Source organism: Antechinus flavipes, chromosome 2, assembly GCF_016432865.1.
Source record: "Antechinus flavipes isolate AdamAnt ecotype Samford, QLD, Australia chromosome 2, AdamAnt_v2, whole genome shotgun sequence".
Taxonomy (NCBI): Eukaryota; Metazoa; Chordata; class Mammalia; order Dasyuromorphia; family Dasyuridae; genus Antechinus; species Antechinus flavipes.
The window spans coordinates 50,306,217-50,331,130 of NC_067399.1; the positions used below are offsets into that span (position 1 = coordinate 50,306,217).

Here is a 24,914-nt window from a genome sequence, read left to right on the forward strand (position 1 = left end):
AGAAGGGAGACCCAAGAATCTCTATCCAGGGGGGGTGGATGACCATTTAGCTGGAGACCTTCTTAGCATTGGGGGAAGGACCAGAAGACCTCAAAGGAAGATCCTAGAGAAAGAGCCAGAAAGAACAAATTGTGCAGGACCAGGTTTGTCTTACCCCGCCGATGGGAAATACAGGCTCTCAGCCTCCTCTGGACCTTCTTTTGGGTATTAAAGGGTTAACGTGTGATTTGCCTTGAATGCTAGACAGACAGCAGAACTTTGCACCTGGGGAGCCGGACTCTGGGAAGCTGTCTCCAGGAAGGCTCTCAGCCTAGGGTGCTTGAGAAGCAGCCCACCCCCCTTCTCCCTCCAAACCAAAGTAATTGTTTAATCAAAGCAGCAACCGGCCAACCAGAATCTTCCTTGCCTTTGTTAAACTGTAGTCTTCCAACTGTGATTTTGCAAATCCAGGGGAATCTTTAATTGCCCAGCTGTGCCGCCCCTGATGAAACAAGGATTCCTACTGTTTGTGAAATCATGTTGGACGCGCCAAAAATATCTTTAGCGCTAAGGAGAAGGAGGCGAATTGGGGTGGGAAGTGATGGGGGAAGGGGGAACAGGAGGAAGGTTTCTTGGGTAAATTGGAAATGGTCTTATATTCCTATTTGACAGAGGTAAAGCTAAAATTTAATCCACTTGCCCATTTCCACTTTGCTTGAAAAATTTCCTGCCAAGATTCTCTGCTTTTAGACCCTGGACTTTGTCCAGAATTGTGACCAGTACAACCTAACAAGTAGTTGTGGGGAGACTAGTGCCTTGATCCTTAAGAGGCTACAAGAGGCCAAGAGAGAACAGAGACCATCAAGCTCTTTCTGGGGAAGAACTGGGAGAGAACATTGCTGGGGGGAGAAGGGACTAAGAACCATGGCAAGTTTAGGCAAAAAGAAGAGGGAGATGAGGAGAAGGGAGGAAGAGCAGAGTCTGCTTATCAGGCTGTCTTTAAGGAGAAGGTCTTAGGCTGTGACTGTCTGGGGAAGGCTAGTGACGATGCAGACTGACACTAAGAATGCAGATGACCTCCCCATCTCTTGGCACCGAGGTGGTGGACCAGAGGTGCAGAACGAGGCACACATTTTTAGTATTTGTGAATTCTATTTATTTATTTGTTGCAAGAGAAGGCTCTTATTTGGCAGGAGGTGGATAGGTGGGTAGGGGGAGGGCAGTTATAGTAATGCCGAAAAAGAAAAGTGTGTCCAAGAGTGCAAAGAACAGAAAGAAGCGGGGCCAAAATAATCACAATCACGTGAAATAGAATGCACTTCAATAGAAACTCATGGTCTCATATACAACTTCTTTTTTCTGTTCTTTGGAGATGGAAATGTTTGTTGATATTAACATCCAGATAAGAAAAGAGAGACATTTGAAGAATAAGTGGGCAAAAGCATCCTATGTTTTAGAGAACTTGGTCTCTTAAGAAGGTAGGAATCCGAAGAGGGCAGAGAATGTCTCCCTTTGCCAATGCTCATCAGGCAAGTGTGGTATACAGCAGGGCAGTCACATTACGGGAGGGAGGAGGGCAGGCAGCTTCAGGGGTGAGGCGCTCAGGAGTCAAATTTGCTTTCAAACAAAGACAATTGAGGTCTCCGCACTTCTGTTTTGAGGGTGAAATAGAGCATTAACTCCCCTCCTCCCCAAGAGTGTTTGCATTTTAGAGCAGGCCTTTGGAACAGAGCTAATTAACAATCTTGCTCCTGATCTGGGGGCAAGAGAGGAATAAAGAAATAAGGAATCTGTCTGCTTCTTCACAAATATTCCTTCTCTATGCCTCTCATCCTGAATAATTTATTTCTACAGCTGGATTTACTTTGCATCTCAGTTCCATCCACATGGATTTCTCTGAGAGAGTCAAACACATTTTTCCCCCTTTGGATTTCTTCTCCAGATTGAGAAAGATATCCATTACTTGTTAACCCCCAAAGGTTCTGCTTCCAGGATGGACCGCCTGATATGTTCCCATTTGTCTGCCCACAACGCTGCATTCCGTACTTCAAGTCCAGGTTCCCTGAGGTCATACTGGAGGAAATACTTTCAAATTTGGCTTAAAAGACTTCTCAGCCCTCAAAAGTGAGAATAAGGAGCAGATTTATATCTTTTTAAGTGTAACTTCTATTAGGTACTCAAGGACTAACTTTTATATCAAGAAGAGAAAATGTGGGGATAGTGGACAATGCTTGAATTTTACTCTCATTGAAATGAGGGAAAAAGAAAAAAGAGGGAAGAAGACACACACATACTCAGTTGGATATAAAAATCTATTTTTTCCAGTGGGGAAAAAGGAGGAGAAGGGGGTATAAGAAAGGTAGGGGGAGTAGATTAAGGGAGGCAGTGGTCAGAAGCAAAACAGACAGGAGGAGGGACAGGATAAAAAGAGAAAGAGAAGGATAAGCAGAAGAAAATAGGATGGAGAGAAATACACAGTTATTGATCATAACTGAAGATGAATGGAATGAGCTCACCCATAAAATGGAAGCAGATACTAGAATGGATTAGAAGCCAGAATCCAACAATATGTTGTTTACAAGAGACACACTTGAAACTGAAAAACATATACAAAGAGAAAATAAAGCGCTGGAGCAGCATCTATCATATTTCAGTAGAAGTAAAAAAGGGAGGGATAGTCACAATAGCAGACAAAAGCAAAAACAGACCTAATTAAAAGAAATAATTGGGGAAACTATATTTTGCTAAAAAGTACCATAGACAATGAAGAAATATCAAAAACATTTAAGGGTAATTTTCTCTGATAAAGGTCTCATTTCTCAAAAATACAGGGAAATGGTCAAATTTATAAAAATAAGAGCCATTCTCCAACTGATACATGGTCAATAATAAAGAAATAAAAATTATCTGTAGTTATATGAAAAATGTTCTAAATTAGTTAGATTAGATTGTTGATTAGGGAAAAGTAAATTAAAACAACTCTGAGGTACCACCTCACACCTATGAAAAAATGACAAATGATGGAGAGAATGAGGGAAAATATGTACATTAATAAACTGTTGATGTAGTTGTGAACTGGCCCAATCATTCTGCAGAACTATACCCAAAATTTGTAATTATACCCAAAGAGTTGTAAGACTGTGCATTTCCTTTGACCAGCAATACCATTATTCATTCTATATCCCAAAGAGATTTTAAAAAAGATAAAATCTATATGTACAAAAATATTTATGGCACCTTTTAGTATTGACAATGAATAAGAAATTGAGGGGATGCTCATCAGTTAAGAAATGGCTGAACAAGTTATGACACATGATTGTGATGAAGTACTTCTGAGTTACAGTGCTTTCAGAAAAAATATGGTGAGACCTATATGAACTGATGCAAAGTGAAGTGAGAAGAAATGGGAGATCATTGTGCATAGTAACAGCAATGATGGAATGATCAACTGAGAAAGATATAGCTACTCTGATTAATTCAGTGATCCAAGGCATTTCCAAAGATGTCATGATGAAAAAATCCACTTCCATAGATAGAACTGATGAGCTCTGACTGAAAATTGAAGTACAATTTTCTTGTTTTTTTTGGTGATATGGCTAATATTACCATATGTTTTGCATATATAAATGATATCATTTTTGCTTGCCTTCCCAGGGGGTAGGGAAGAGCTGGGAAGGAGCGAGAGAATTTGGAATTCAAAGTTTAAAAAGAGGGGCAGCTAAATGGTGCAGTGTCTAGAGTACCAGCCCTAGAGTTAGGAGGGCCTGAGTCCATATGTGATCTCAGACATTTAATATCTATATCACCCTGGGCAAGGCCTCTCAAAACAAACAAACAAATTTAAAAAGAAAAGAATGTTAAAAATAAGTAAAAATCTTTTTAGAAAAGTATAGACTCTATTTACCTGAGCTAGAGAGAAATGGTTGTGAGGCGGGGGAAAAGAAGGCAAAGGAGAGGTGTTTACCTAGTGAACAATCCCCAGATCATTTTGTATACTGACCCTAGATGCTCATGTAGGCTGATCTAAAACTGGTTTAGGATAGTTTAGGAGATGCCAGGAATAATGTAGCAGGTGTGGTTCTCAAATACTTTCCATACCTTGCCCATTCTTTCAGGTCCTTGCAAGAAAGTGACTGGCCTTCACGAAGCTTGACCACGGCAGCAATCCGTTGGCCCCATGTCATATCTGGAACGCCGATGACAGCCACGTCTGTGGACAAAAAGAAGTGGCCTGAAGACACTCTGAAAAACTGAGGATATAGCAAAAAATATCTAGAAGGTTCAGCTAATAAATCAAATAATGAACATGGTGGAAGGATACCTTAATACTGTGCAGACTTTTAGAAGAGTTAGCAATATAGTCAGTGTTGGAAGCCCAAGTTGAAATAATATTAGTAATAGCTAACAAGTAGTATTCATTTAGTGCTTTAAGGTCTGCAAGACACTTCATAAATATGATTTAATTTTATCTTCACAACAACCACGGAGGAGGGGAGGTATTCTTATTATTTCCATTTTAGAGATGAGGAAAATAGGATGATGTGACTTGCTGAGGGTCACACAACTAGTAAGTATCTGAGGCTGAATTTGCACTCATAAAAATGAGTCTTTCTCACTTGAGGCCTGGCCTGGAGTCCACTGTGCCACCTGGCTGCCTGTCCTTTCTTATAGAATGGTAATTAATAGTCTATTAAATTCATAATTTTTTTCACCATTCTCCCACCAATGTGCATCTGCTTTGTTTCCTGTTCTCTGCTACCACAGAAGGGGCTAAGATAAATATTTTAGTGCCTATGGGGACCTTCTCTTATCAGTGACTCCCTTGGGGTTTTACGTCTTGTAATAGAATCTCTGGAACAAAGGGTATGGGCATTGTAGCCATTTTATTTGCATAATTCCAAATTGCTTCGCAAAACGGCTGGACTAAGTCACAGCTCCATCAACAGCATCCAGTGGGCCTATGTTTCCACAAACCCTCCAATGTGGACTATTTCCATCTTCTGTCAGTTTTTACCATTTTGGTGGGTGTGAGGTTAAACCTCAGGGTTGTTTTGATTTGCACTTCTTTTATTGTTAGCAATTTGGAGCCTGCTTTTTATATGATTGGCAATAGTCTACAATTCTGTTTATTCTTTTGGTGTACTCAATTGTTCCAGTCTATAGAAACAGTCTGTTTTAACAGTTTCTTGAAGATCTAGTAAAGAATGAATATAATCTTTAAAGAAAGCAGAGGTATCTTCAAGGTCAAAAATCACCAGTCTCTTTAGTCCCACTTGTTCTTTATCAAGCCCCTGATTCTTAACCAAAATGACACCTCAAATTTTTAATTCAGTTTTTCCCCCATTATATTAAACAAAATGATCGCTGAATAATTGACCATGACTGAACCCCTTAAAGTGACTCTGCTTCATTCTCTGGTTTTTCTAGATGACTTTATGGACTTTCAGGACATTCAGGATGATGATCTAGGATCCAGATTATGACATGATCACTAATACTATAACCAAAAACTCTTCAATATTTAAATTTTGATATTAAGAGGCTATGGCACTGAATAATGGTATAGTATTGCTCAAAGAAAAATCCAGGACAGTTATCAGGGTTCTTTTTCTTTTTCTTTTTTGTGAGGTAGCAGCCCTTTACTGAAACTATGGATGTGCTGGACTTTTGGTCCCTGCAGACTGAAAACAACATAGAGATGCATTGGCCGTAGCTGGCGATATGGGGTGGAGTGAGGGATACAGGATACAGGAGCAGCATAAATACTGCATGGGGCTGAGCAGCAGGAGCTTCAGGGGAATTGCCCTCCTCTGCCCCAGGCTTTGTTTCATCCTCAGAAAATCCAAGTCTTTCTAATATAAAATGATGCACAAGGAAGTGAGGAGGATGTGTATGGTGATTAGTGATGTGCTAGCACTGCCACTGGCCATCAGGAAAGACCACAAGACTTGCCAGACACAATGGCCTGAGCTGACCGAATCCTGAGCCCTGGTGGCGAGCTGAGGCTCACAGCGGTGCTGCCGGAGAGGTCCAGGGGGTGGTCACTTCTCCCTCAGGGCTTTTTCTAATGGTAATTTTCATCCCCTCCACTGAGCCTCTTTTCCAATGTAATTTTGTTAATGGAGGCATATACTCTGCAACTTACACTTCACATTTACAATTACATACAATTTACAAATTACATGCAACTTAGGAGATATTCTTTGAGAATTTAAGCCTAATAATAATATTATTATTTTCCCAATTACATGTAAAGATGGTTTTCAACTTTCATTTTTGTAAGATTTTGAGTTCTTTGAACTTACCAAAAATCAGTGTTTAGATTATCACTGAACTTGCCAGAATTCTAATCCAGTGGACTAACCCAGGGTCCCCTCCAAGCCACAAGAAGACAGTGGAAAAGGAATTTAGTGAAGGTAAAGAAGATTACCATCAGAAGCCAATGGGGTGACCATCAAAGTGATGGAATAATATGTCCCAAGGCGATGATCACTCATTGTTGGGATTATTTTAAATGGCCAGACTTGATGAATATGTGGAATTCAGGGAACCATTAGAAGATCTGTATGAACTGATGTAAACTAAAATGAGCAGAACCAAAAGAATATAAGGACTACAACGATGTAAATGAGAGGAAGCCAGCTTCAGAATAATAAATAAAACAACGTTAGTCCTGAAGGATAGATAGAATAAGCCCTCCTTTTCTCCACAGAGAGAGTGAGCTTGTCTAGGGTGGGATTACAAATCCTGTATGTATATATAGGATCATTGTACCAGGTATTTCTGCTTAAATTTTTTTTGGGGGGTAAGTGGTTATAAAGGAGGATTCAATCTGAAAGAGTTCCCTCCCCAACTGATGATGATGCAAAGACAAATGACATTAACAAAACTTAATTTTTGGTCAAATTTGGCCATGAAGAAGTGATGAGAAAATGTACTTTTCTCCTTTTTCTGAAGAGGCACGGAATTCTGGGTATGGAAGACCAAATGTATTATTTTTGATGTGTTGGTCAATTTTGCATAACTATCTTTTGGTCTTTCTTCCATTTTATTCTTTCCTATAAGGGATGACTCTGAAGAGGTGACAGAAAAGGCTGTTAGCTGCTCCAGAAGAGAGAGTGCAGATTTTGGAGTTAGGAATCCCTAAGTTTACCTCCTTTTTCAGACATTGAATACTGGGGTGCTCATTTTCTGTCTGCCTCGGTTTATTCAACCATAAAAGGGGCTAACAATAGCAACCACCTCCCAGAATTGTCATGAACATCAAATGATACGATATAGGTAAAATGCCCAGTAACCCTAAAAGTGTTCTACATAACTATTATTATTATTTCATTTGAAAGGGAAGATGATATAAAATTTAAAAAATTTACTAAAATTAAAGATCACACATACATTTTTTTAAACTCTAAAAATGAGCCAGTATGGTGGTGCACATCTGTGACCCCTTCTATTGCACATAGTAGGTACTTAATAAATGTTTACTAATTGACTGATTACTATTGGGGGAGGTGGAGGACAGTGGGTCACTTGAGTGTGGGCCTAAAACCAATAAAGTATCTCAACTAAGTCCAGCACTCTGGAGAGAAGGGCTACCAGGCTGCCTATGGAGAGGAAAAGCAGCCCTGAATGGAAAAATGGAGCAGAGTAAAAATTCTGTATTTATCAGCTCTGGCACTGGGCCAATAAAGGGTTGCTGCATTTCTAGTCCAGGTGAAAGAGGGAGTCACTTCGGATAACTGGAGAAGAACTGGTAGAGTAGACACTTACCCAGGATACTCGGATGGCTCAGTAAGTGGCGCTCCACTTCCAGAGCACTAATTTTATATCCCCCACTCTTAATGATGTCCACAGATGTCCGGCCCATGATCCAATACCTGTTTTCCTTATATATAGCTGTATCTCCTACAAAAAAGAGGCAAACTCTGTTAGTGTTTATTCCTTGAACAACACCGCTTGTTAACTTTGTTAAACTTCGGTTTACTGGATAATTATATTATATTAAGTTGAGGTTTTCTTATCTTAAGTTTTGGGATTAAATATGACTTTAAAAAAATTTATTTTAATAGTACATTATTTTCTCAATTACATGTAAAAATGGTTTTAAACTTTCATTTTTGTAAGATTTTGAGTTCTAAATTTTTTCTCCCTCCCTTACCTCCCCCTTCTGCTCATCAACAAGCAATCTGATATAGGTTATATGTGTACATTTGCTTTTAACGTATTTCCATATGAGTCATGTTGGGAAGGAGAAATCAGAACAAAAGGGAAAAATCATGAGAAAGAAAAACAAAACAAAACAAAAGTGGAAAAAGAAGTGAAAATAGTATGATTTGATCTACATCCAGTCTCCAGTCTCCATAGTTCCCTCTGGATGTGGACGATATCTTCCATCCAAAATTTATTGGGCTTTCTTTCCTTGGATCATTGAATCGCTGAGAAGACCTAAGTCTATTACAGTTGATCATCACACAGTCTGGCTGTTACTGTACAATACTGTCCTGCTTCTGCTCACTTCCCTCAGTATCAGTTCATGTAGGTCTTTCCAGGCTTTTCTGAAATCAGCCTGTTCATCATTTCTCACAGAACAATAGTATTCCATTACATTCATATACCAAAACTTACTCAGCCTTTCCCCAAATGTGGACATATACTTCATTTCTTATTCTTTGCCATTACACAAAGGACTGCCACAAACATTTTTGCACATGTGGGTCATTTTCCCTCTTTTATGATCTCTTTGGGATTACAGACCCAGTAGTGAGAAGACTAAACATGACTTCTATTTGATTCATGAAAACTCACCGCCTGAAACAGGAGTCTTAGCTGGCCGTCCCATTAGTGACGAGAACGGGGCAAGGGGTAATGAGACCTGGATGCCTGCAGAGGCGATGTAAAAAAGACAGTGCTGATCACTCAGGTCCCACTAAAGTCCTCCTTCATGTTTCCTTGTGGTGTGGAGGGGACAGTGACCGCCAGAGCCTAGGCCAGTAAGGCACAAGCTCTGACAGATCCCGTCAATCCCAGTGTCTTCCCTCTGCTGAGTATCTCCAATTGCTTCACACAAAGTTATCTTGTCTTTTCCATTTTCCCGACATAATGATGCTTTCCCTCACCAGGCTGAAAGCTCTTGGAGGGCAGGGACATGGCTTTGCCTTTGTCACTATCCCCAATGAATGGTGAAGTGTCCAGCATCTAGGAAGCATTTAATAAGTGCTTGTTGACTTGTTGTCCACAAAACTAGAAAGCTCTGTGTAACCAGGCCAGGGATGGACTGGGTATTTATCATCTGGCAGATGGTCTTCTGCCCATTACCCAAGAAACGGCCAAATGAACATAGACTAATTATCCCCCCTCTCAAGTGGTCCCCACTTGTCTCTTTTTTTGGGTATTCCCAAAGTACCTGGCACATAGTAGGTGCTCAATAAATGCTTGACGACTGACTCTCCCCTAAAAGATCTTTCGATCTAAACACTGAGCAGAATCTAAAATTTATATATTTTTTTCCACTATTCTTCAATAGAAGAAAGACTTAGCCATGGGAGAAATTAGAAAGGAGCAACCCAAGCAGGTTTTCTCTGGGAGTATCGGTTATTACTCTCAGAATCTATCCCACCATCTTCACTGTGTCCCTGACACAGTGTCTCTGGGGCTGGCTGTCTGCAGTGGGGCACGTGAGGTTGAGATCCTCAAATTAAGGAGTCCGTAAAGGCGGCCTAAAGCCAGGAGATGTGAATCTGATGACTTCTGAGAGGAGCTGGTAGTTTTTCCAGGCGAGGGAGTGGGGGGAGCTGTAATTATGAAAGGGCATCGATGTCACTGGGGATGATAGGAGAGGAAAGTCAATTCCTTCTGCAGGTTCAGAAGGAGGGTGGGAGAATGAAAGGAAAGAGTGAAGAGTACAGCAGGCATGCTCTGGTAATTAGCCACTCTTCTGGGTCCTGGGAAGATGGAGGAGCGGGGTCATCCCAGCACAACCTGGCTAAATGCTTAACAAACTGTTGCACTTTGATGGCTGCTTAACGTGATTAGTCCCGTTCTGCTAATGTGGCCTTGGCCAACCTGTGGGCCAAGGGCGGAGGGAGGCGGGAAGGAGTCCCCTGGCCTCTGATTTAAATTTCAGATTCTTGATGGGAGCACTGGAGGGGGGCTCGGCTCTAGCCTATATGTCAATCTTTCTTCTCTCCTTAACGATGCAAAGTTCCATTGCGTCCACACGCTGAGCTTGAGTCCCCACTGGGGTTTCACTGACAGCCCTTTCTGCAATGGTCGGAGAGCTCACACACGGGAGCCGGCCGTGGTATCCAGGTAGATCAACAAGCTCAGATGTACAGAAGGAGAGCAGGATTAATGGAGCCCAGGGAGAGTTAGGCCGAGGTAAGGAAACTGGCAATGGAAAGGCCTTTTGTTCCACGGGTGATTCCATGGCAGGCAAATTCCAAGTTAACCCAGGCCATCATAGAGGCTGCCCACTTCCTTTGGAAAAGTAAACAGAAGGTGGTGCTCCATTAGGAAGGTTTCCAGTGCCAGACGCAGTGTTTACAGCCTAGCAAAGCTCATGGTATGGTAGGAGGAGAATTGCACTGGAAGCCCTGCTTTTGACTTTTCTGAGTTCCTTAGTCATATGACCAAGCCATCTAACCTTTCCTGGGCTTGGCTTCCTCATGGGTAAGTGGGCATCATTTTAAAAAATACAATTTATCAAGCTGTTGTTTTCTGTTTTACATCACCCACATTTTCAGTGTTTTTTCCTTGCCTTTCTCCCAAAGGATTTTGTCCCTTATAAGAAAGATTTTTTGAAGAAAGAAAAAGAGGAAAAACAATCTGTAAAATAGATCAATACACCAGAAAAGTCTGAAAACATATATAACACATCCATGGACTTCTGGCCTCTGCAAAGAAATGCAGGGGGGTATCTTTTCTCTCATCTATGGGACCCACGCTTATTCTTTGTAATTTTGTAAATTTTCTCTGTCCTGCTCCTGCCTTTCAAAATCCCAAACCGTATATACTTCTGCTGCTGTCTCATCCTGGAACTTCCCTCAGTCCTGGAAGAGCATCCATTTAATGGAAATTTAAATGGAAAGATTAACATATAGGTTAAAGCTAAAAGCCCCCTGCTGCCCCTATCAAGAGTCTGAAATTAAAGTTGGTGGCCAGAGGACACCTTCCCTCCTCCCTCCGCCCAAAGGTTGGCCAAGGCTGTATTAGCGGAACAGGACTCATTGATCTTCTCACCCTGGAGCATCCCTCTGCCACTTAAAACAGTGCCTGCACACAGTAATTACTTAATAAATGCTCGTTTCCTTTCTTCTTTCTGACAAACATTCATATTTAATTGCTTTGTGGCTGTTCTTTCCATTTGCACTATTGTAGTGTGAGTGTGTGTGTGTGTGTGTGTGTGTGTGTGTGTGTGTGTGTGTGTTTAGCTCTGCTGACTTCCCACTGCATCAGTTCATGTGAGTCTTTTCCATGCTTCTCTGAATTCATCATTTTTTTTTTACAGGAATATTAATGGGGGATGCAAACTGCATTGGTGAAGAAATTCCCTCACCAATCTTTCAACATACAAGTATAGTTAGTATTATCCAGGTAAATCAGGGAAATGGTGAAAAAATGATTTACTTAGATTTTAAGAAAGTTTTTTTTTTTTTTTTAGAACAACCTTTAATGCTATTGTAATGGAAAATGTAGGGAAATACATTCTAATTCAGTCTTGATAGCCATGAATGACTCTTTGTGACTCCATTTTGGGTTTTCTTGGTGAAGATACTCAAATGATCTGTCATTTCCTTCTCAGATAAGGAAACTAAGGTGAAGAAGGATAAGTAATCTGTGCATAGTAAATTTCTGAGGTCTGATCTGAATTTTGATCTTCTTGATGCCAGGTCTGGCACTCTATTCACTACACCATCTGCCAACTCCAAAGATGTGGGCTAAGAGATAATATGTTTCATATATTATATACATATGTATTATACTAGGTTATATTTATTATGTTATACTAAAGTATATTCATGTATAATATATATTATATTATGCATATTATATACATATATATAATATATATTTCAGAAAAGGTTGAATGATCCAATAAATGGTCACTAATGATTTGATGTCAACTTGGAATGAATATTCTCTTAGGAGGACCCCAGAAATCAGGTATTGTTTTTTTAAACTGTTAAACAACATTTGAATTAATGACTTGAACAAAGACATGGATGGCAGGCTTATCAAAGCTGAGCAGAGAACTAAAGTAATGGATGATGGAGGCAGAATCCAAAGAGATCATAGGAGGCTATAATGTTGGGCTGAATTCATTAATTCATTCAATGAGCATTTATTAAGTGCCAGTCCAATCAATCTTCTATTCAGTCACTAAAGTGATTTTTCTCAAAAACACGGGTCCTGACTATGGACCATTCTGGAGAGCAGTTTGGAACTATGCTCAAAAAGTTATAAAACTTTTTTTATTAAAACTTATTAAAAGTTACCATGTTAAGGACACAAAAAAATAGTTTTTTTATTTTGACCCAGCAATGTTTCTATTGGGTTTATATCCCAAAGAGATCTTAAAGGAGAGAAAGGGACTCACATGTGCAAAAATATTTGTGGCAGCCCGGTTTGTAGTGACAAGAAACTGGAAACTGAGTGGTGGCCCATCAGTTGGAGAATGGCTGAATAAATTGTGGCATATGAATATTATGGAATATTATTGTTCTGTAAGAAACAACCAACAGGATGATTCAGAGAGGACTGGAGAGATGCATGAATTGATGCTGAGTGAAAGAGCAGAACCAGGAGATCATTATACATGGCAATAAGAAGACTACACGATGATCAATTATGATGGACGTGGCTCTCTCCAACAATGAGATGATTCAAACCAGATCCAATTGTTCAGTGATGAAGAGAGCCATCTACACCCAGAGATAAAACCATGGAAACTGAGTGTGGATCACAACATAGCATTCTCACTCTCTCTGTTGTTATTTGCTTGCATTGTTTTTCTTTCTCAGTAAAAAATAGATTGCATTTCTTTTCCTTCCTTCTTGATCTGATTTTTCTTGTGCAACAAAATAACTGTATAAATATGTATACATATATTGGAGCTAATATGTATTTCAACATATTTAACATGTATTGGACTACCTGCCATCTAGGGGAGGGGGTAGGAGGAAGGAGGGGAAAATTTGGAATAAAAGGTTTTGCAAGGGTCAGTGTTGGAAAAATTACCCATGCAGATGCTATGTAAGTAAAAAGGTTTAATAAAAAAACGAAAACAAAAACAAAAACATGGGTCCTGGGTCCAATCATGTCTCTCTCTTACTCAGTAACCTCCAACACTTCCTATTGTCTTCAGGATCAAATACAAAACCCTGAACTTGGCATTCAAAGCCCTTCATAACCCAGTCCCCTCCTAGTTTCTAATCTTTTTATATCTTATTCCTTAACATATACTGACCCAGTGACATTGGCAGGTGATAGATGGCCGTTCCAGGAACAAGACACTCTTATCTCTTAGATCCAGGCATTTTTTCCTGCTTGTGCCCTATACCTAAGATCTTCACCTTTACTGCCTTGCCTGCCTCCTTTAAGTCTGAACAAAAAATCCTTTCTTCCACAGAGAGCTTTCCCCAACCTCTCTTAATTGTGATGTCTTTCCTCTTTTAATTTTTTTCTGATTTTTCCTGAATGTAGCTTATTGTCTTCTCCATTAGATTTTGATTTCCTCGAAGGTAGGCCCATGTTTCCTTCTTTTTGTATTGCTTATTGCAATTCTTGTCACATAGAAGTTTGATTAATGTTTACTAACTAAATGTTACCATGTTAAGGACACAAAAAGTAAAAAATAGCTCCTGCTTTTAAGTATGTGTATAGACTATAGAGTATAAATATATGTATCTGTGTACAGAAAAGTGGACACGGAAATATACCCAAAGTAATTTCCACTGCATCCTAGGGTATGGGTACTAGCAATCGCAGAGTTAAGAGTCCCCTAAGATGCCATTTAATAGTGATAAATGCGGTCTTATACTTGAGTTCAAAAAACCAACGTCACAAATACAAGATTCGTAGAGTATGGTTTATGGTAAAACAACTGAGGGATTTCAGCAGACTGCAAAATCTATGAGTCAGTACTGTGAGAGAGCAGCTGAAAAAGCTAATGTGATTGGAGGCTTCGGTGAGAAGCCTGGTGTTCAGGAATAGTGCCATGACAACATCACTGTCTACTCTGTTTAAGTTCATTTGTGGGCACCACATTTTAGGAAGGGCACTGATGAATGGGGCAGTGTCAGGTGGGGAGGCAGCTAGGATCATAAAGGACCTCAAGACCATGCCTTATGAAGAAATGTTGAAGAGCCAAGGATAATCAGCCTTGAGAGGAAAAGATTCAGGGTGAAGTAAGATAATTGTCTTCAAATCTCTGACAGGCCATCACATGGACAAGGGAATAAACTTTTTTTTTTTTTTTTAAATTTTGCTTGATCTCAGCAGGCAGAACTAGAAGCAAAAAGTAGAAACTTCAAAAAGTCAAATTTAGGCTTAATGCAAAGAATGAAGAAATAGAGTAAAGAATGGTTACAAAATGGAGTTGGTCTGCTGTGAGAATCAAGAGAACCAACTGGATTCCCTTTCTTGAACACTGACTCCATCTTTTGTTGCCACATGTATTATCCTCCATTTTGTTGTTTTTCTGTAATTCATTCATGAGAAAATGGAAAAAAAAACCTCTTGTTTTGTAAAATGTAGGTGGATGCAATTAATCAACATTTCCAATTCTGGAACAGGAAAAACCTACTTGCCCCCTCCCAATTCAATCGAAACTCTTTCCCCTTCCAAGTTGGAAAATCCATCATCTTTCCTTCAATTAGGAATCAGATTACCTAATTGTGTATCCTGGTTTGTATCCTTTTAATCGTTATCTTTTAATGCATAAAAGTCTGTCTACCTCTGTATTTGGGGTCCACCACCACGCTTAGAAGGCCTGGTCCCAATTTGTTATACAATTGGCATGCTTTACTTAATAAAGTGATCTACTCAGAAAACTTTGTTTCTTCAGTCATTTCAATCAATCTGTCCATTACAGGAAAACTTTCAAACAATGAGAGCTATTTCTTAAGGACTGCCCCATAGTGCAGGACTTCATATAAAAGTTGAAGAGCATCTTGTTTGATATGCTGCAGAGGGGGATTCAAAGTCTCAGACAACTAGGGTTTTTCCAAATATGAGTTTCTGCCATCCTTCTGCACCCAAGTAGGTTCTTAGCCATTTAATTAAAAATCATATTTTGACCATTTCTGATGTGTTTAATCTAGAGTCCCCCCCCTTCCCCCAGTAATAGATATGATGGAATCAAGATGCAGATTGAGACATAAATTGTTTGGACATAGTCAAGCCAAGGCAACAAGGCATACCTAAAAGGGGCAGGTCCCGTGATTGAAAGAAAGGCAATAATTTGTTTTGCTTGATTATTCATATTTGTCATGAGCATTGTTTTATTTTTAATCCAATGGGGAAGAAGTGAGAATAAAAGGAAATAGAATTTTGCTGATTTGCAACATTAAAAACAAAAACGAGGGGGTAGAACTCAATGATGTTTATGGCTCCTTCCATTTCTGGATCCAAGGATCATGGAGTGATACTAGGCTCCCTTCTTTCCCTCAAATATGACATATTCATGGGAAGATGTGGTCATGGATGAGAAAGAAGGAAGCTATTCTTTAGTAGTTCTTTTTCTCTCCTACTTCAAGATCTATAAAAAGAAAACCTTTTCCACCCCCCAAAGGATTTTGTTCTTGGAATAATTAGCCAGGTGCATTTTAACATTTTAAACTTTCCCCTAAAGTATCAAGTCTGATGTTGGCCATTAGTGGCTCTGGGATACATACATCTTATTCTTTTGTGTGTGTGTGTGTGTGATATTTGTAATGCACTTCTGTTTATACATATCCCCTGCCTTAGGTGCTCCAAGGGTTTAGGCTAAGCAAGTCTGCTCAATTTTCTTTCCTGTGGGCCCCAGAGGAGCGTCAAGCGCACACAAAGAACACTTATAATCAGAAGGCATGGTTTCTCATTCTGACTCTTTGTGACCATGGACAGGTCATTGTGCCTTTGTTTCCTCTTCTGTAAAGTAAAGGGGTCGGATCCCTACGGTTCCTTCCAGCATTAGGAGCCTGTGATATCAGCACTCAATCAATATTTAGTGGCGATGATGGTTAGGAAACGGCCCTCCCTCTTTCCCCACCCCATATGGTGCCTTCTCTTAAACTCTCACTTTGGACCCTTCTGGTTCGCCATGTGGCCACAGGCACCTATCTCTCTGCTTCAGGCAGATGCCCCTGGGAATGACTGGTAAGGAAATGTAAGTACACTCTTTCCACCACAGATGACAGACAGAAATTACCCTCTGCACCGTACCAGCTGTTACCAGACTAACAACTAGCATGTCCAGAACAATAACACACCAGGCAGCTGCCATGCCAATGAGGTTTGCCAACTCCAATGAGACTTGTTAAAAAACGTGGCTTTCTTTTAAAAAAAAATCTTGCTATTCCTTTTAAAATAATGGCAGTGCATGCGACACAGAAACCAGACCCGGCACCAGCCACGCATCCAGAGCCTGTTAGGGCATGTTTATTTCTCACTCTGGTCTCAGAACATCAACGTTATACCATGTAATTGGATCAACGATATGCCAGCAGAATGCTAAAAATGTCCCTAACAGAGACGGTCAAGTTGGTGGCCCGAAATGTTCTCCCCTCTGCCCTGAGTCTTCTGCCATGTTAGATGGTGCCTTCTGTTCTCCACATCGATGTCGATGGGCCACCGTGTCCAGTTCTGTCCAGAGGCAGGCCACACGCTCCCATCGTTGAAGATTGTCACAACCTCCAAAGACTTACAAAACAACGTCCTCGATGCAAAAGGGATGCCTGACAGGCATTAATAGCCTGTTAATCATTTCCAAAGGTTGATAACGGCATGTGCAAACATACGCTTCCATTTCTTCAGTTTGGTTTTCTTACTCAAACAGTGACACTCAACCACCTGGTATTCTATAACACTCTCTCCAAACGATTCACAGTGCATTCATACATTTTCCTGTAGCTTGTCAGTCCTCGCAAGGCAGGTAAAGGCACAGAAAGGGGAAAATAGGGCTCAAAGGAGATAAGTGACTTAGGAAACTAGAATCTGGAAAAGAGAGAGACAGGAAGGGATCTTAAAGAAGAAAACGTCAAAGATGAAAGGGGCTACTCCAATTCCTTTATTTCACAAAGTAGAAAAGGATGAGGATTTTCCTAAGATTACATAAAGGTACTAAGTAGTAGAGAGGTATTGGAACCCAAATCTCCTGGCTGAATCTAGCCCTCTGTCTGCTACAACAAGTCATACTTGGCTAGGGTCATGAAGTAAATTAAGGACACAGTTAGGATGAGACAGAAAATAGCCTTTTTGACTCCCTAGCCCCCAGTGCATGTCCCACCAAAAAATATATCCTTTGAGGTTCAGCTCAAGCCCTCCCTCATTCATATAGTTGTCCCTGGCTATTCTTGCTTGGGATGTAGCTCTCCTTTTTAGGATTCATGCCACATTAGCACCAGCTGAAGGAGGGGAATGATTCATTGCGGGAAAAGAAAAAGGGATCTTCAAATATTTGAAAGTTTGTCATGTGGAAAGAGGGATTAGCCTTGTTCTTTTTGGACTGGGAATAATGAGTGGAAACTGCTAAGAGACAAATTTAGGCCTGATGCCAGGAAAAACTTCCTACCAAGCAGAGCTATCCAAAGGTATAATGGACTATCTGGGAGGCAATGTGTTCTTCAAGTAGAGACTTGAAGATTGGAGCTGAAGCTGGGTGACTACTTTTTGGATATGTTATAGAGCAAATTTTCCAGTATAGGTTAGCCAAGATGGTCAATGAAATTTCTTTCAACCCTGAAATTCTGTGATCTGAATCTCCACCATACTAAGAATCACTGCCATAGAGTTCAGCAATGTATTCATGTGAATGTGTTCCTATTACTTCTTTAACTAAATTGTAAACCCCAAGATATACTTCATTTATACTGGCTGGCATCACTACTCATTCAATTGCCGCTTAAGACCCAATCCTCACCCTTTTACTTGCCCATTTGGGAACTTCTATGGATAATAACTATATTCATGCTGACAAAAGAACAAGACATTTATGGACACACAATTCAATTGGATGAGCATTTATTAGATACCTAATAGGTACTAGGCAGTCTGCTAAGAGCTCAGAACACAAAAATGAGCCAGTTCTTGCTCTCAAGAATTACAATCTATTTTGAGGATTGAAAAGCATTCGAGGCAAGGAGTAATGAAAGCAAAGCAGAGGTCCCAACTATCTGAGAAAGGCATAAGGACTTTTACCCATCCTAGGGAAGTGGCAGCTGAAACTGGAAACAAAGGTGGAAGGCTGAATGAAGATAATAATATCACGAATATCCATGAACGTCTGTGTCGCAGAATTCTTGTGAAAACCAAATGAGATCATCAAAATTTTGTAAGCCAAAAAGTGTTACATAAATGCTGTTGGTGATGATGATGATAATGATGAAGACAGGAGTGATGAGGAGAAGGTATATGTCAGGCATGAGAGACAGCTTAGGGAAAGGCAGGAGATGGCCAAGGAACAGTTAAAGAGTTTATGTTTGGCTGTAGCACAGAGTGTACGAAGGATAGTGATGTGAAATAAATGGCTGGAGACAGATTGTGAGGACTTTACGCCAGGCTGGTGATTTTATCTAGATGTAGTAAAGATCACTGAAAATTTCTGAACAGGGAGGTGACGTAGACCTGTGCTGTAGGATGGTTATTTTGGTGCTTGTATAAAGGATGAATTTATGGAGGACAAAGACTGGAAGCAGGGAGATCAAGTAGGAGATGATAACAGTAGTCTGGACGAGTGGTTCTGAGGTGGATTAGAGTGGTTGCAGCGTGAATGGAGAGAAGGGGAAAGATATCCTGATTTCACTTTCAAAATCAAGATGTAGTGACTGATTGAAAAAATAAATCCCAACTTCAGAATCTGGTGGTTGGGAATATGGTGAAGCTACTAATAGAAACAAAGACATCTGGAGTGGGAAAGTTGAAGGGTTGTGTTTTGGCCCAATTGAGTTTGGACATGCCAACTGGACTTCAATGTGGAGATAAGATGTAGGACTGGAGGTCAGGAAAGAGCAAGGTTTAGGATTGGATGAGATCAACATGGGAGGGAGGGAGGGAGGAAAGGAGAGAGGGAGGAAGAGAGAGGGGGGATGGAGGGAGGGGGAGGAGAGAGAGGGAAGATTAATGGATTGAAGAACTATGAGGAAGAAAGCATCATGGAAGCCAAGAGAGAAGAGACTATATAGGAGGAGAGATGGTCAAAACTATGGGAAGTGGCAAAAAAGGTCAAAAGGACCTTCCTTCCCTTACAATGGTTCATTTTAAGATATGATTTATTATGACATGAGATTTTCTCCCCCACAGCAACTGTCTCTGAGTGAGACATACTGGAAATATATCTTAATAAATATTTGTTGAAAGAGATAAGTCCATCATGTTAGCACTAGTCAGCCAACTCACGAATGTTTGCCACTGGTCATGAGGAGAGCTGGCAGAGATATATTAGCACAAGTTCATACTCCCCAAATTCATGTCTTATTGACAGTGGGTCAGTGATGCTGCCACTATATCTAAAGAACACAATTATATCCAGTCAGGTCTCCTAAGAGTCCCCCGAAGGAAGGAGAAACACAAACAAAATGGAAGCCCTTCACATCCTCTCAGTGCCTAAGCAGATGTGCTGGTTCAAACTGTAATTGGTAAATGACACTGGTATCTGTAAGATACTGATGCTCTGAATTGTAGCCAAGAAGTAATCATGGCTTTCTGATACCTAATGATCCAGCTCTTAACTGTTTATTTTACCTTTCAAGGACATGAATAAAGCCACAGAGACATTAGCTCTGAGGTAAAATGTTGCCCTCAGTTGGAGGCACAAGCCATCTAATAAGATGATATAACAACTTTTAAATGGGCCTAGGACAGTGATTCCTCCTCTTCCTTCTCCACTTCATCTTCCTCTTCCTTCTCTGATTCTTCTTCCTTCTCCTTTATCTCCAAACTTCTCTTCCCTCTTCTCCACTTCAATTTCCTTTCCTCCTTTTCCTCCCTCTCTTCTTCCTTTTCCTTCTCCATCTCTTTCTCCTTCTTTCTTTTGTTCTTCTCCTCTACTTCTTTCTCCTTCTCTTCCTCCTCCACTTATTTCCCTTCTTTGAATCCTCTTACTTCTTCTTTTCCAACTTCTTTCCTCTTCTCCTCCTCCACCTCTTCCACCTCCACTTCCTTTTCCTCTCCTTTTCCTCCCTCTCTTCTTTCTTTACCTCCTTTCTCTTACTTCTCTCCTCCTCCTCCTTTCTCTTCCTTCTCCTCTACTTCCTTCTTCTCTTCCTCCTCCCCTCTCTCATTTCCTTCTTTGACTCCTCTTCCTTCTTCTTTTCCAACTTCTTTCCTCTTCACCTTCTCTACCTCTTCCACCTCCACTTCCTTTTCCTCCCTCTCTTCTTTCTTTTCCTCCTTTCTCTTACTTCTTCTCTCCTCCTTCTCCTTTTCCTCCTCCTTTCTTTTTCTTCTCCTCTACTTCCTTCTTCTCTTCCTCTTCCCCCTCTCTCATTTCCTTCGTTGACTCCTCTTCCTTCTCCTTGTTTTCCACTACTTCCTCTACTTTCTTCTGCTCTTCTTTTTCTTTCCTCCTTTCTCTTCCCTCTTCTCTTCTTCCTCCTTTTCTTCCTTTTCCTCTCCTCCCTCTCTTCGTCCTTTTTCTTTTTCTCTCCTCCTCTCTTTTTCCTCCTCCTTTCTTTTCCTTCTTCTTCTCTACTTCCTTCTCCTCTTCCACTTCTTTCTCTTCCTCCTCCTCTTTTCCTCTACTTCCTTTTTCTCCTTCCTTCTCCTCCAGTAAATAACAAGTACCCTGCAATTCCTTTTTCAAAGTGGAAATCTTTTCCAGTATTGTTTCCTCCATAGCCTACAAGCAGCTGCCATTAAATTTCTGGCTTCCTGATAGGTAAGGACAAACTATGGGCTAAATGGATACGTGACAGTTCACTTGGTCAACACTGAAAACAAACTAGAAAGTACAGCAGCTGTCAATAAAAAGTTAAAAAAATAATAATAAAAAAAGAAAGTACATCGGAATGGGCTGGATGGATGCTGTCTTTAACAGGTCATTTGCTTCTCAAATGAAAAGAGGGTATAAAGATGGCATTCTACTTTACCCACTTGAAAAATTCCAAATTTAGTTCTTGTTCCTAATCAAACACAAGAAATCCCTGGATATACTTTTTTTCCCTTTAAAATTTTTTGATAATAGCTTTTTATTTTCAAAATACATGCAAAGATAGTTTTCAACATTCATCCTTGTAAAATCCTATGTTCCAAATTTTTCTCTTTCTCTTTCCTCCAACCCCTCCCCTAGACAACAAGTAACCTGAATATACTTTCAACTCTAGTGGTTTAAGCAATGAGAAGTTGGCTCACCAAGGCACTGTGCGACACTGTTCTGTAATGGTGGCTCTCATTCCCATTAAGTATTTTTGTGATTTGTTTAAGAATGCTGAGCTCCCTAATGAATATAGCAATGGATAAGGTAGGTGAGTGGGTGGGTGGGGTGGATAGAGAGAAGTCTGTGATGTGAATGTCAGGGAGACCATGAGAGGGGAAGGCAGAAAGTCAAAAGTAGCCATTACTCACAATGTGACAACTCATTTCATTAAAGGGACCAAATCATTCATTTTAGAGTAGCAGTCAAATAAAAGTATTAAATTATTCCTTTAAAAGAGGAATGCTAAAATGGCCAGGTCTGTTGGCTAGGTAAGGGACTAACTGCATTAAAATCTGATTAGCTTCAGCAACTCCACTATCATAAAAATGGGTGCAATGATCTCTCTGGGATTTTCAGAGTTGGAGGAAAACACTTTAAATCAACAATCCCCATTCTTTCTGATGGCTGGTTCTTTTGGCTCACCATCTATCCTTCTAATCTCTTTTCACGTCTTCTCACCAGCCCAATTTTCATCTCTATTTTTCTAATTTAATATTTCACATAGTCCTGTCTCTCAGCTCAATTCTTATCAGATCTCCAGTAAGAAGAAACTTTTCTGATTATTGTTTAACCAAGTATAGGGTAAAATCCTTGTGAGTGGTCAGCCTCCTGGGATAATTAAGGAAGTGCAAAACCTGTAAAATAAAATGTGTATCTTCCCTGGAGATAGAATGAAATCCCCAAACTTATTTCTTGGTATTCTTAGGATATTTCCTTAACAAAACAAACTACGGGGGAAAAAAAAGGAATAAGAAGGAGAGACTTTTTGTGATTGTTGGGGGCGGGAGGAGAAGGGGGATGGCTGTCAACTAAAATTGCACACTCAAGTCCCCAGACTTTGCCAAGAAAGAAGAATATAGTAGTGACAGGATGTCAATAATCTGGAGCTCTCTCTGCCAAAATCTGAGCAACTATCAATTTCTTCACGTGTTTAATGATAATCCTTCAAAGGTTAGAGGGAAAATTTCCTCTGGAGGTATTTCTCACCTTTAAGGAGATAATGGTTATTGGAGATAGGGAAGATGATGAGGATCTGGGGGGGTGATGGGGTGGACAATAATTATTCAGTTTTAGAATCTGTGATAGAGAAGAGAAAAGCTGTCTGTCTGACATGCAATGGAGATTTTAGGAGAGTAGATTTCAAAGGGTTCAAAGAAAGGACAGATGGTATCCCATGGGCTAAAAGTCTACAGAGGAAGCCAGTCCAGAATGGATGGGAAACTCCCAAGAATGAAACTATGGAGCCACAAAGAGAAATGGTAATGAAGAGGAGGAAAAGGAGGTGTCTAAATAGATTAATATGAATGTACAGAGAACTCATTAATAATCAACTTAGATTTTAAAAAGACACATACAAAAGAAGCAAGAGTAAGTAAATTCAAGTATACCTTGTTTTATTGCACTTTGAAAATATTATTTTTTATTTTTTATTTTTTTACAAAATTGAAATTTGTAAAATTTGTGGCAACCCTGTAAGCAAATCTATTGACATCTTTATTCCAATAGTGTATGCTCACATGGTGTCTCTGTATCATGTTTTGATAATTCTCACAATGTCTTAAGCTTTTTCATTATTATTATTATATGCATTATTATGTTTACTACCACTGTGATCAGTGGTCTTTGCTATTACTATTGTAATTATCTTGGGGTGCCACAAACCACACCCTTGGAAGATGGCAAATTTAACTGATAAACATTGTATGCGTTTTGACTGCTCTCCCAACTAGCCTTTCTCTCTTCTCGCTAGATCTTCTCAGGCTCTCCCTATTCCCCAAAATGCAACAATATTGAAATCAGGCCAATTAATAACCCAACAATGGCCTCTAAGTATTCAAGTAAAAGGAGGGCTTAATTGATGCAGCAAATTTTGTTTTTATCTTATTTTAAGAAATTGCCACAGCCACCTCATCCTTCAGCAACCACCACCCTGATTGGTTAGCAGCCATTAATAATCGAGGCAAGACTCTCCGCCAGCAAAAAGATTACAATTCACTGAAGGCTCAGCATTTTTTCACAATAAAATATTTTTAAATTAAGATATATACATTTTTTAAAAAGACATAATATTATCTCAGACTTAACAGACTATAGTATGGTGTCAACAATACCTTTATATGAACTTGGAAACAAAACAAAAATTCATGTGATTTGTTTTATTGTGATATTTGCATTATTGCTGAAGCCAATAGGGTGAAGTGACTTGCCAGGGTCACCTGCTAGTAAGTGTCTGAAGTCAGATTAGAATTCAGGAAGATGAGGTTTGAGGCTTCTTGACTTCAAGCCTGACACTCTATGCACTATGGTGCCTCCAGGCTGGTGTCTTTGTCCAGCCCTCCCTCGCTTGAGCTCAATTTACTTGCAAGTCATGGTATCACTTCCCCAGTGTCATGGTCCTTGAGAATGAAGAGCAAACAATATTACAGTGGTCTGGAACTGACCAGTTCCAGATTATCTCCGAGGTATGGCTGTAGTGAAGAATAGATACAAAAGCCTGGTCCCATTTTCGAAGAACACTTTCAGAAGTGCTACCTACACTCAGAGGTGCTACATAATAAGCGGAGGCTGGTCAAGCAAACTAAGGCAAAAAATCCCCCCCCCCATTTTTTTTTTTGAAAAAGCTATTTTGAAGAAGAGAGGGGAATCAAAGGAAATATAGAACTATCTGGTTAAGTGGAAAGAATGATGAGAGTGAAAAATGGAAAGAAGAAAGAACTGCTCAAATCTTACTCTACTTGTTTGTGCAGCAAAGGAGAGTCCCAAACAAAAGATGTCAGTTGGAGGTACAGGTCATTGGGACCAGATAAACTGTACCCTATGGTGCTTAAGGAAGTATGGAAGGAGAGGACTAGAGGAGGACAAATATTCTCTCTCTCTTTCTGTCTTTCCCTCTCTTCCTTTCTTCCTTCTTTCCTTCCTTCCTTCCTTCCTTCCTTCCTTCCTTCCTTCCTTCCTTCCTTCCTTCCTTCCTTCTTCCTCCTTCCTCCTCCTCCTTCCTCTCTTTCTCTCTTTCTGTCTTTTCCTTCCTTCTTCTCTTTCTGTCCCTTCCTCCCTCCCTCCCTCTCTTCCTTCCTTCCTCTCTGTCTCTCTCAAGTTACTTGCCCATGGTTACATAGCTCATAATTGTCAAGGGTCTGAGTCCAGATTTGAACTCCGGTCCTCCAGACTCGAAAACCGGTGATCTATCCACTGCACTATGCACCTGCCTTCACTTTTTGCTTTCTTAAAGCAAAGCTGAGCAAAATGATTTTTACCCTGCGAAAATTTTCCACTTGGCCTGTTGCATTTCATCTTGTTGGTTTCTGCTCAGGATTACTATCTAGAA

General features: G+C 40.1%; 1 protein-coding gene across 2 annotated transcripts in view; it reads right to left on the reverse strand.

The window, feature by feature from the left end:
- The window catches only part of ACSF3 (acyl-CoA synthetase family member 3), a 232,412-nt gene that overhangs the window by 19,846 nt on the left and 187,652 nt on the right, over nt 1-24,914 (reverse strand). Inside the window, exons 8-10 of one of the 2 annotated variants that reach the window (XM_051974772.1) lie at nt 7,750-7,884; nt 4,078-4,189; nt 1,150-1,630 (exon numbers count right to left, since the gene is read on the reverse strand). In XM_051974772.1, the coding sequence (XP_051830732.1) occupies nt 1,600-1,630; nt 4,078-4,189; nt 7,750-7,884 (278 nt within the window). In that variant the 3' untranslated portion in view covers nt 1,150-1,599. Of the gene's footprint in view, nt 1-1,149; nt 1,631-4,077; nt 4,190-7,749; nt 7,885-24,914 lie in introns of those variants that run through there. The other variant, XM_051974771.1, reaches the window with a different exon arrangement.